The 12,854-nt window shown below is 40.2% G+C and overlaps 1 protein-coding gene across 1 annotated transcript in view; it reads left to right on the plus strand.

The window, feature by feature from the left end:
• The window catches only part of cemip2 (cell migration inducing hyaluronidase 2), a 28,217-nt gene extending 19,980 nt beyond the window's left edge, over positions 1-8,237 (plus strand). The window contains exons 13-24 of the mRNA XM_088426363.1: positions 852-983; positions 1,082-1,117; positions 1,374-1,529; positions 2,405-2,582; positions 2,655-2,870; positions 2,964-3,175; positions 5,161-5,343; positions 5,536-5,755; positions 6,313-6,414; positions 6,497-6,642; positions 6,718-6,824; positions 6,899-8,237. Coding sequence (XP_088282489.1) covers positions 852-983; positions 1,082-1,117; positions 1,374-1,529; positions 2,405-2,582; positions 2,655-2,870; positions 2,964-3,175; positions 5,161-5,343; positions 5,536-5,755; positions 6,313-6,414; positions 6,497-6,642; positions 6,718-6,824; positions 6,899-7,101 — 1,891 coding nt within the window. The 3' untranslated portion in view covers positions 7,102-8,237. The remainder of the gene's footprint in view (positions 1-851; positions 984-1,081; positions 1,118-1,373; positions 1,530-2,404; positions 2,583-2,654; positions 2,871-2,963; positions 3,176-5,160; positions 5,344-5,535; positions 5,756-6,312; positions 6,415-6,496; positions 6,643-6,717; positions 6,825-6,898) is intronic.
• The last annotated feature ends 4,617 nt before the right edge of the window (positions 8,238-12,854 follow it).

Genomic DNA, 12,854 nt, shown 5'->3' on the forward strand with positions numbered 1-12,854 from the left:
AAGGTGGCACACATACAGTGTCCTCTCTTCCCAAACTCTGCCCTCGGCTCCATGGAAAAATTCGACGCATCCACTGGGACTTTTGGCCATGCTGAGTTGGGACTGGAATTGGAAATGTTAAAATGTGTGCTCAGTATTAATCTTACATGTGAAAGAGAGTATGGTTTGTGACAGCAGGAAGAAGATTTAAGATGAACGTCATTGCATGCCAAGTACTGTATTGTGCCAAAAGCCTGCACCTATCAGAACCATAATATTCTGAAAATATGGCAGTGAAAGACAAGGGTCCCTTCTTTCATGATGACTGCTATATTCGCCAAAATAATCACTCATAATCGTGTCTGGCAGTCCATACCAAATCTATGAATATCTTCACCACACGACCCCGAGAGGAAAAAAAAATATCCTCTTGTGCCACCCAGAGGGCACAGAAAAGGACGGCTTGCAGACAGAAGTCTTCACAGTTCATCAGGAGTACTCTCACATTCTATTAACTCAATTATCAGTCATTATGTGAGCATGTTTGCATTTCTCAGGCAGTTGAGGCTTTAAATCTGTAAACATATTCACATGATGTGTGACGTATTTACCACTGGACCGTTTACGAAAACCTTCTCATACTGCAGGCAATACAGTACCTGTTAGGCTATAACTATGTTTGCAGTAGAGAAGTCCTAAATTTACTTCTGGGCCATAAATGAAATACTCAAATGCAAAACAGCAAGTACACTTGCAATTGAGTCCTTGTCATGTCAGAATTGTGATGAGTTTGTTAAAGGCAGATGAAGGTTGCAAAGGAATGTCAGGTGTGGGAATGTTTTACACATACAAGTTTCTATTTAACTCGTCAGATTCCGACCTCATCAGAATGCGGATCCGAACCAACCTCGAGTAGCGGCGGTCATCGACACGCTGGTCTCCTTCAAAAACAATGACATGGGAGCGTGGATACGTGGCGGTGACATCGTCATCCAGAATTCTGGGTAAGGCAAATCCAGTAGGAATCATGATCGTTGTGGAAATAGTATGAGGATTTTGGAATGCCAGAAAGCAGACATGTATATTTTGTCTTTGTGAACAGTTTTGCAGACAATGGAGTGGGATTATCCTTTGCCAGGTGCGTACATATGGGAACACTGAGCTCATATCAGGCTTCTTGCAGCTGTTTTCTTCACTTCCTCACCACTATGTGATAACATTCATCTTTTGGCTTTCTTGACCAGTGAAAGTCAAATATGGTAGTTCTGTTAGTCTCTCAAGTGAACAAATCTCCACACTAAATCAAACCTTTGCTTTTTAACTTGGTAACACATTACCTGCTTCATGTGAATGTCTTTGATTTATTTATATATTTTACCTTGCTCTTGTTGTAGCGATGGCAGCTACCCAAAGGACGAGGGCTCCAGTCAGGAGGTGACACAGTCTCTGTTTGTGGGAGAAAGTCGGAACCGGGGCACCAACGGAGGACAGAATAAATACTGGGGCTTAGGAGGAATCGATGGGAAGATGAGAACCCTCCCTAGAAACAGGTGAGGAAAAACCTATTAGTGGTAATGGAAAGGAAGAAGGCGGAGAAAAAGATAAAAATAAGAGGATCTAGTTACGATTGCTATTTGTTTATTGCGTGAGGTAGAGAAAGGAAGTTCTGTGCTGATTTACTGATGGTATAAAGAGGTTTTTTTTTTTTAAAGCATGCACAAATTTAGCTAGAGGGAAATGACTCATGGCTTCATTTTGATGACTTCATCATAACCTTTTTTTTCTAGTGTATAAATCCTAATGAAGTTGATGTCACTTTTTCTTCCATTTTTTTTTTCATAGAGGGAACTTTTTGGACATCCAAGTTATAAAGCCATCAGCCATAAAACATATTAACCCTAACCCCATATACCTAACCCCATATATTAAAACTAAAGGTGACACTACTCAGTCATGTCTATTGAAAGTTATTGGAATGTCTTTTTCTCAATGATGTTTGTTAAGATGAACATAACCAATATAACTGACTCAGTATGATGCTGTACTGGCTGATTGCTTTAGGATGAACAGTAAGAATTACTGTCAGATGCAATTGACTTATCTCTTATATTAATTTATAATTAATTTATTTCAAACCACACCCCACCCTTAAAAATGGGTGTTCAAAAACACTAATGAACAGTAGTAGCAAGTACTTTATGAAATACATAATTTTATTTATTTGATTGCTTTAGGCTGTCTAAAAGTGTAAAATTATTTTTATGAATCCCAAACCCAACAAATACAAAAACCAAATACAAATAGAATGTAATGATAATGGAATTATTAAATAACTTAATCACATACACATTTAAGATGCTTTCTGTAATAATATCAGATAATACACAAATTAATAAACTGACTTGCACTATCTTCTTTGTGTTAGAACATTCCCAATCCGAGGCTTCCAGATCTACGATGGCCCGGTGCGGCTGACCCGCTGCACGTTCCGCGGATTCATTCCCACGCCGGAGCGTTACACCAGTGCTGTGGGCTTCAGCCTGAAGAACACCTGGCAGCTCACCCCGCGTAACAACATGTCGCGCCTCCATTTCCATCCCACTGTAAGCACACTCTCATCCACATTTGCTTGTACCCACTAAATCCCACACCTGCCATCCATATACCGTCCTCAGGTGGGCCTGCGGTCATTTTTTGGTCGTCCGGGGCAGTGGTTCGAGGAGAACGACCTGGATGGGGACAAGAACTCAATCTACCATGATGCGGACGGCTCAGTGACAGGCTACAAGGACACTTACGTGGGCAGGGCTGACAATTACCTAATCCAACATCCGAGCTGTGTTAACAAATCTTCTTGGAATGGAGTAATTTGTAGTGGCCGCTACTCCCAGGTACAGCAGAGGACACTCACACCTGTGTTTTATTGATGAACGTAAAATGAATGTGCAGTTGTATAACATTCAGTCTTCATCCATCTTCTTCAGGTTTATATCCAGACCCAAGGTGCTCCCAGCCTCACTCTGTCCATCATCAGAGACGAGTACCCTGCGGCTCCTTTGGGTCTTAGGGGGATTAACAGCCAGGGGGCGCTGTCGCAGCAGTATCAGCCTGTTTTGATGATCAGTAAGAGCTACACTTTGCACTGGAATGGACCTGCCCCCAGAGAGGTTGTCCTCTCCCTCATCAACTTTGACAAGTGAGACCACAAATGTGTATCTGAGATGTAAGGGCAGTCGATGTATTTTGATGCACATGCTTAATAGATATATTTTCATCTACTCTTTTGAATTTATTTTTTATTTTTTTGCGTGTGAATGGTTGTTTTTTCTTTGCACCCGAACTACTCGTGAGCACTCCTGGATGTACCCCGCCTCCTGCCCCCAGTTATCTGAGAAAGGACACAGCCCACCCATGATAATACTGATGAGGATAAACATGTTAGAAAATGGCTGATACTGGGAAATTGGATGAGAAATAACAATCCGAATGTGTAATTACTATACCAGACCACCATTCTAATTGTAATCTCAAGCACTCCCTGGCGGGGCTCTGAGCACTGACACAACATGTTTTTGTCGGAGTCAATAATGAATCTTAAAGCGTTTTGTTTTGCGAGGGAAAAAAAAAAGACCTAGGGGAAAAATTTTACAAATGTGTTAAATTAGATTGTCATTCCACTTTTAATGTCACATAGCCCCCTTGAATGTGGCCAAGTAATCTTAAGGGTGCATTCAGGACATTATGTGAATCCCGGTTGCCACTTTACACGTTCCTCAGGATGAATACATGAAACAGACACTCAAACTAAAATTTACCATTACATGCCGTGAAGTAGCACATGAAGTGTCACAAAAGTATTTACAACATTCTGAAATAATGGTGATCTTGCGACAGTTTAATCACAAAAGAAAATCTATCTAATCTAATATTCAGTTGTAGGCGTGGAAAGTGGTGGATGCGCAAGTAAAATGTTAGATGAACTTGTACAGTGTTTTCTACACCATATGAGGCTCAATCTGCTTTACAAAAGCTCACATTCACCCATTCACAAATATTCAAACACCAGTGGAGGTTGCTGCTGAAAGGATTGGAAATTGCACACGTAGTCTTCTTAACGATTCGTTTATTCCGCCATTACTCAATTCACAACAACCAGTCTCGTAAGTCCTCGCGACAACACACAACATGTATAATAATAACAATCCCCCCTTTCTTTAAAACAAAACAAAAGAATAAAATAAAATAAATGAGCAACAACATTAAACATCACAAATAACAGGGCAACAAGTTTGAACATCATTAACAACAGCCACAAACAATTCGCTTCAATGTGCGCATACACCCTCCTCTAAGGCTTTCAAAAGCATGAGGGTTGAAGCGCCTTTTTTCATTAAACAATCAGCTAGTTGTAGCTTTGCATTTGACCAACGTACCTCTTTGATTTTATTAGTTTGTAGAAGCTCTTTAATACTGCTGATTTCTAACCTGAGCCTCTTTTCTGTGACTTGTTTTGTGGATTTAAGAGCATCAAACAGGGAATGATTGTCTGTGACACAGATGAGAGGAAGAGGTTTGAGGTCAGGATTTCCAGTAGTAATCTCAGAATAGAGTGTAGCCAGGAACAGTGCATCTGACATGGCAAGTGTTTCTCCTGCCAGTGTGCTCCTTACCACACGCCTGACTTTTTTAGACTGCCAAAACAGTGGGGAGAATCTTCCATTTTTTCCCATGAGAGCAATCAATGTACCTCCTTGCGTGCCTCCATCTGGAAGATTACCCAGCGAGGCATCACTGAATACAGCCAAACTCAAGTCATCATTGTTGCCTAAATACTGAAACTTAAGTGTGACCTTCTCTGACTTAAGTTTGCGGATTATTTTGTTGACTTCAATGATGGACTGAACAGAAGCATTTTTAATGTTTGATGCCAGGCTGCATACATCAAACATAACAGCTGCAACCCCCTCAGTATAAATTAAGGTTCACTATCTTGCTCAAGGACACCTAGACAATGTACAGGTAATGATTTTCAAAACAACTTAATGAAAATGCAAGAAAAGCAAGAAAAGTGCAATTTCCTGGCAAATTGTTGGGAATCATTCCAGTAAATGTCACAGCAAAGGGCCCAAATTCTTTATTTTCTACTGTATGTGTTCAGCCTACATGTTTCTGTTCCTTTAGAGATGACTGGGTGCTGTTCGGACTGTGCTACCCACCAGACAGCACCTTCCAGATCGTGGCCGACATCAACGACAGGCAGAGCAACACTTTTGATGACATCACAGACTACGGGCCCGTTTTCTCTCTGGCTGATTTGGAGTCAAGGCCGTTAGATAGGAAGTACTTTTTTGACCAAAATGTGGGGTGAGAGAAGCCAACCAACCTTTTTAGTTGCATCAATCTCTTGTGCAAATACTGTAAAGTTCAGACTATAATCCATAACATTCCCCCCAACTTCATCCCCTAAGGTTTAAATAGTGATGGTAATTTCATCTATATATCAAATTTGACTCTAATTCCAGTACATCCAAACCTGATGAACTTTGTTCCCACTAGCTTGCTGTGGCTATACCTGCGAGCTCGCCACGGTCGTGAAGGTCACAGCTACTGCTCGTTCAAAGGCTGCGAGAGAGTCAAAGTCATCGCCACCACCTCCTCCCAGCAGATTTGCAACTGCACCAGCAAGGCCTACCCCAAGTATGCCAAAACCCCCTCGGCCGTCGTGCCTATGCCGGTCCTAGACACACAGCCCTGCATGGACTGTGGAGCTCAACAGGTTTGTTTTGAGTATTGAGATTGAGTATTTGACATATTGTACAGGCTTTTGAAAATGCATGTGTGGGAAAATGAAGTGAATCAGAATCAGATCAGAATCAGAATCGCCTTTATTGTCATTGTATAGCATACAACGGAATTTGGGTGCTACTCCTTAGTGCATTTCGTTAAAAAACAGAATAAATAGAGTAAAATAATGGTTTTATAAATACAATGTTTAAAACAACACACAACAACAGCATATGTAATAGTATCACACCCTAAGGCATATGGAATTTGTTCTTAAGATTTATTTATTTCGGATGATTTTTTTTCTTCTCCTTATTTGGGTTCTGGTGTTTTTCATGTCACTATCATATGTTATAATGTGTTAACGTCTAACAAATACATTTAAAAATCGGCATTTGTGAAAAGCTATTATCAGTTGACTGTATCAGTTGGCCGATTTATCGTCGGTCTCGTAAAAATCCTAGTATGGGCTGCGGATTACAACAATACTGGAGGGAAACACTAAACACTTGGAAATGTTGGTTCGTGTGACTTTCTTTGTTTCTTCAGCGTGTGTTTACCAGTGAGCCTTGGATGCCCTACCTCCAAACGCAAGTCAAGTCTCTGAGTGTGAAGGAGCAGGAAAAAGGAGACAACGTGTCCTTTATTGCTGTGAGCACATTTTTAACTCACAAGTGTCAGGGTAAAACGTAAGAAAAACAGACATTTTATAGTCATCTGATTTGTCCATCAGGTAAACGAGGAAATGATAAACTTCACTCAGCCTGGCTACTTTGTGGTCTCTGTGGATGCCTGTTCTGGCAAAGTAACCAAAAAGGCTTCATTTGCCAGGATGGACACCAAGATGAAGCAGCACCTAACAACTGGAATACCAAAGAGGTGAGTGGGTGAAACCTAATGTTTAATTTTGTCTGCATTTAATATCGCTGACGTGTTTGCCGTCCTGTTAAACAGGTGCATCGTATTAATGGCAACGCGAGGTCAGCCTGAGGGTCTGCCTGATGTTGCTCAGTATCTCATTCCTTTCGGTTTGGCCAAGGTGGCCGACTTGCACAATAAAGGTTTGTGGCCATGGCTATGACCAATGCGTGGTGGCGTCACAAAACCAAAAAGAACAATCTGTTCCTCCCTGTAGAGAGCGTGGCACTTTGGGGTTTCCGGGGCAGTGCCACCACCGCTCCATGGGTATGTCTCCAGGCGGGCCAAGGGGACCACGTCCTGGGTTTGCAGGAGCGCTTCTTGCCGCTGGCTCTCCAAGCGTATGGCTGTCCGCCACCCGTGGCTCAGCAGACACGTAAGGACCTGGAGCTGCTCAACCAAGCCACGGGACTCCAGTGAACTAATGTGAACTAGACACACAAAAACTGGCTGATGAATGTGAACTGCTGAACTTTAATTTATTAACAATGGCATATATTTTGCGTGTGTGTGCGTGTGTGTGTTTGTGTGTGTTGAGTAGGGGCCAATAAGTCAATGCACTTTTATTTTAAAATTAAAAAAAAAAAAAAAAATAGAGCCAAAGTCACCTAATGGACCTTCTTGAACTAAGGCTTGGAATGGCAAATGAGAACCAATCACGGAATTATATTCTTTTATGGTTTAATAAATGAAAATAGGAATCTCATCAGTGAGAAGGGCTCGGTGCATTAGTCACAAACACGAAAACAATTAAAATCATGTTGGGTGGGCAGCAAAACTGGAATGAAACATTCTCGGGGAAAATCAATTCAAATACTTTGCGAAGGCATTAACGTGTAATAAATAAAGCCAACGGGGGTTAGGTGTGCGAAACAACAAGCCATATTCTCATGAATATTTAAACAATAGTCATTTACAAATAGTTTAATATACTCTTGCCTTATTTCAGTATAGATTTTGTTGTTCATCTGGAAACCGCTTGAGGTTATATTGCTGCCATGTGATAAGTTAGATTTTGACTAGCTGTCTTTATGGAGGTGTAAAACGTGCAGGCCACATCAGCAACAGGCATAAAATCTACAATAAGCCTTATCAAGTATACATATTCAGCAGAATGTAAATGCTTACTGTACACAGGGCTGTACACTCATTTGAATATATTTTAGCAGCCATGCTTTGCGTTGAGCGTTTGAGTGCAAATCTTTTGAGAGGCCTTTTGGACGTGAGCAGGGCTCCCCCACTGAGCATTGCTATGTGCCAATGAGTGACTAACGACAAGTGTGTGTGTGTGTGTGTGTGTGTGTGTGTGTGTGTGTGTGTGTGTGTGTGTGTCCGTGTGTGTGAACTGTGCGTGGCCTTGTAACCACTCTACTGTTTAAAAAGGGCAAATGCATGAAAGAGTCAATAGATTTTTTTTTTTAACTGTAATTATAGTGTAGAATAACTCATTCTGTACATATCCTGGGTGAACTGGTTTTCTACAGTGGTTTTGTGTCAACTTGGATATCTGGAATTTGTTATGAGGATGTTAATAAACATGTATGCTGTGTTCTTAAGTGCTGCTTCTGGGTCTAACTGATTATTTTATCTATAAAACTCCATTATGATTTAAAAGAAAAAAGTGAGATGCCGAAGTCAGGGTGCATCTTCGCTTAACGCCACACCAAGCATAAATAAGAATATTATCTATAAAAATTGTATAAGTTTACCTAAAACTGCATTTTTTTTTATCATTGACTTAAGGAAAAAGCAATATTAAAAAAACAACAACTTTAAACTACTTTTTTTAACAGCATTTATATAGGTTCAAGGCTTGTCTAAGTAGAAAAAAAACCCAGGTACTGTATATCAAATTGCCTGAAAAAAAGATGACATCCCTTATTTTATCACAATTACACTTCACATGGCAAAAAACCCAAAACGTTTTCCTTAGTCTGTCCAGGTTATAGGGCTCGGATCAATCATCTCGCGAGACTTCGATCTGAGAGGAACTAACGACGTAGAAATCAACACATAAATGTCCTGTGATTGGATAGGCTCTCCCAGGTGTAATTTTGCCGCAAATTGACGTGAATTTGAATTTTCCACAGACAGAGATTTCGTAAAGAGGTGTTTCGTCCGCCATTTTCATGCAGGCAACTATGAAAATCGAAACGTTACCAATAATATCTCGGGGACTGCCTGTTGTCTGCGCCTTTTGGTGTTTAGACCCATATTGGGTTAGTGTTAGTCAACTTGAATTGTTTCACGAAAGTACCAAGGAGACGCCAAATATCGGCGGGCTACTTAAAAACCAATGTAACTGCAGAAACATTTGGGGACACCTGTTGAACACTCATTCTCGGCATTGAAGCGTTTTGTGGCTGAAACACGACCGGACAGACACGGCTTTCAGCATCAGCCTCCATGTCCACAGAAATGACTTGCCGTTGGACCTCAAACTCGCTGATCAACATTGCTAACATAAACAATTTAAGTCTTCTTGAGGAAAGAAAGAAGAATAAATGTTATTTTTAAATAACGAGGCACTTTGTGATTTGACACTGGTGAGTACAAAAATTTATTTGTATTTTTGTCAAGTTTATTAGTTATTAAATCAATGGTGAAAAATGAAATGTCCAAAACACTAAAAATAATTGATTTGGTCAAAAATACTAAAAATAATAGATTTTAAATGCCCTGGAAATTAAATCTTGCTTGATTAGCATTTATTATTATGTTTTTAATGTAATCATAGTTCTAGTTATCATTAAATTATATTACATGGGGGGTGACACTTCTCCGGAGGCAACCATGTTTGTTATAGCTACGAACAATGGTAAATGCAGCACCTGCGGTACCTCCTGCTGCCCGTGATGAAAAACGGCCCTAAATCTTACACACTATCCTTTTAATAGTGTTGTACTCATTTGAATGCCATCATTGCCACAGTCTGTAACCAATTCAACCACATGGGGGCAGCCTAGCATTTCAAGCGAAAGAACAGAAAAGTGCCTTTTCTCAACGCCCCAACCCATTACAAACCCTTTGAGTGGATGGCTGAGTGAATTAAATTGTATTTTTTGATTGAGTGAATCCCGTTTAAAATGTAGAAATGGTCTATTGAAACAAACAAAAAGCACCATGAAAAAAAAAAAAAAAACACACCCACTCATGGTTGGGTAGGAATACTTGCACGTTATTCTCATTATTATCATAAGAAGGTAGATACAATTAAATAATGGGCAAAAACACTAAAGATAATTATTCAAATCATTTTTTTCTCTTCTCATTTTGGCAGTTGTGTTTCAATATTGTGCATGAGTGGACTAATAATGATGCACTGTTACTTTGAACTGTTAAAAACTATTGAGAATTACTAAGGCAGAAAATAGGACACTCTAAAGGACCCGTGAGTGTGTCTGTGTGTTTGTGTGTGGAAGGCTGAACTGTCTTGATGAACCACTATGCACACGCTCTCACGTTCTGATCTTACCTGTACATTGCTTCTTGTGAACGCTAAGAGCCTGAAGAAGTGCAGTAGTTGTACTACAAATAAGTAATGTAACCTAACCTACATATAATCACCTTTGTGATACAATCATCTTCAACTTTGGTACCATCACTGATATTGGTCACGGTATTGTGATTTAAATCCTGGTCAGGGTGGATGGTCCACCTATGGAAAGTGGGCAGGTTGCATTAGCAAGTGTCCTTTGTAAAAACTGTGCCAATCAAATCTTATTGACTTGCTGTGGCGATTCCTGACAGGTATACTTTAATTCTTCTTCTTAACAAATGTTGGCAATACAATTTTCTCCTATAGCTGCGCAGATAACTTGGTGGCCCATTTCTAAGTAGCTCAGCATGTTTTTTTTTTTTTTTTAAATCTTGACCCAACTATTTAGGTCAAATTTTCAATCCAGTGATTAGGGTATAAATAACCCATTAATGGCTTGGTCCCTTTTGGACCAAGTGCTGGGTTAGATCTTTCACCCAGTTTGTGTTACTTTTGATCCAGCAGTCTTAAGAAGTGAATATTGCTATTATTATTATCGTTTGCCTGTATAAATACAGAATTATACATATTTTTAAAATAAGATCAATTATACAACCACATAGAAAGAGTAAAACTAATATAAAATGAATGAATTAATCAATTTGAACACGTAAAAAGAAAAACATCTATCCATCCTGTTTATTAGTCACTTATCTACACTCAAGTCAGGGGCGTGCTGGAGCCTATCTCAGCTGTCTCCGGGCAGTGGGCAGGTTACACCCTCAACTGGCTGCTTGCCAATTGTAGGACATACAAAGATAAACATCCGTTCAGACTCAAAAACACACCTAAGGGCAATTTGAAGTGTCTAATAAATACCATGCATGTTTTTTGATTGTGGAAGGAAACTGGAGAACCCAGAGAAAACCCACACATGGGGACAACGTGTAAATGCCACACAGCAAGGCCGGAGTCAGATTCAAACCCATGACCTCCACATGTGAGGTGGGCGTGAAAACCAGACTTCTACCATGCTACAAAAGAAAAAAAATAAAAGTATTAACTAAGAACAAAGCCGATAACATAGCATAGCATACTGTACATGTTCGAAAAAAGGAGTAAGAAAGAAGTCTAAACTTCAAATTTCTACCCCTTTCTAACTGAACTCTTACAGTATAAAACTAAATACTGTATGTCACTCTTTATATAGAGGCAGACTGGTAAGGATGTCTGTATTACAGTGCAGAGATCTCAGGTTCGCTTCCAGCTCAGGCCTTTCTGTATGGAGTTTGCATTTTCTCCCCGTGCCTGCATGGGTTTTCTCCAGATACAGTTCTCTGGTTTCTTCCCACATTCCAACACGGAATGGTCGGTGTATTGACCACGCTTAATTGTCCTTAGGTGTGTTTTTGTGCGCTGTGGCTTCCAACCAGTATCTTGCCTACTGCCTGAAGACAGCTAGGATTGGCTCTAGCACGCCCGCGATCATTATTTAATTATTTTCACGATATTATTTTAACAAGTGTGATTTTATAAACAGTGCATGGTGTCTGTACCTGGATTATTTATTGACCTTATTGCCCTTCTTTTAACCGTGCAAAGCGGTTGTAGAAAATAGTTTTTTTTTAATATGGTCTGTGTATCACAGATTTTCATTGCAGTTGGGTCATTAAAGTAGGGCATGTAGTGTACACAACTACACTATAGTATAGAATGGATACCTGATAGCTGATCCAGGTGTACCTAACATTAAGTCAAAGTGAGTATTTGACGAGCATCTAATGGGGCTGTTTGAACAGGTACGTTTATCATCTCCCCTTGGCACAGATCTTCATGATATGACCTCTTAATGGTTTGAGTGGTACCACTTGATTCCCCGCTGACGCCGCTCCTGAATAATTAAATGATTCTGACTGCTTCGCGGGGGTCCGTCTCCATGGCGATCCCTTCTTCCCGAGGAGTGATGTCAATCTCCTGTCTGCTTATTATCACCTTGACAGCCTGTTAAAGTGGAACAGAAAAAAGGCGTGGATCAAAGCTGGTTAGATTTCAGCTCACTGCTTGACTTTTTCTTTAGCATTTTTCCCATGTCTTGTTCTGATGCCACCACCGACGCAAACCAGTGATTGCCAAGAGGGAAATAAGTGATAACGTGACACCCATAGCTGCAGAAATAGAACTTAGTGACAGAAAAACGTGTCTGGCTGCTGTGTACCAATGGAGAGTACGGCTATCGTCACCATGACTACCGTGGGTGGAGCTACACGAAGTGACTTAACAGGCAAGCAAGCATTGTATACTTGCAGGAATAGCCAGAGTGTGGGGAAGACATAGTGAACATTTTATTTTCAGTTGTAAAGGCAGCACTTCATTCATGCCTGTGGGGCATGCACTAAAAAATGGTGTGTGGAATTTACTCAATTTTATTTCGTCACATTGTTGCACAAAATAAACTCATCTGGAGCCAGATACTTTTTATGTGTAGACTTACAGTCTACTGAAAAAAAAAAAAGTGACGGGACTCAGATGAGATTTGATTTTGATGAAATAAAATGAATTAAATTCAAAACAACACTTTTTCAGTGATGCTAAACACATATGAGCCTCCACCATATGGACAACTTCACTGGCCTGTCAAGTAGCCTTCGAATGGATTTTCAAATAAAACACATAATGGTGTGTGTTATTAAAATGA

Source organism: Hippichthys cyanospilos, chromosome 1 (assembly GCF_059441005.1).
Source record: "Hippichthys cyanospilos isolate Australia breed blue-spotted pipefish chromosome 1, RoL_Hcya_1.0, whole genome shotgun sequence".
Taxonomy (NCBI): Eukaryota; Metazoa; Chordata; class Actinopteri; order Syngnathiformes; family Syngnathidae; genus Hippichthys; species Hippichthys cyanospilos.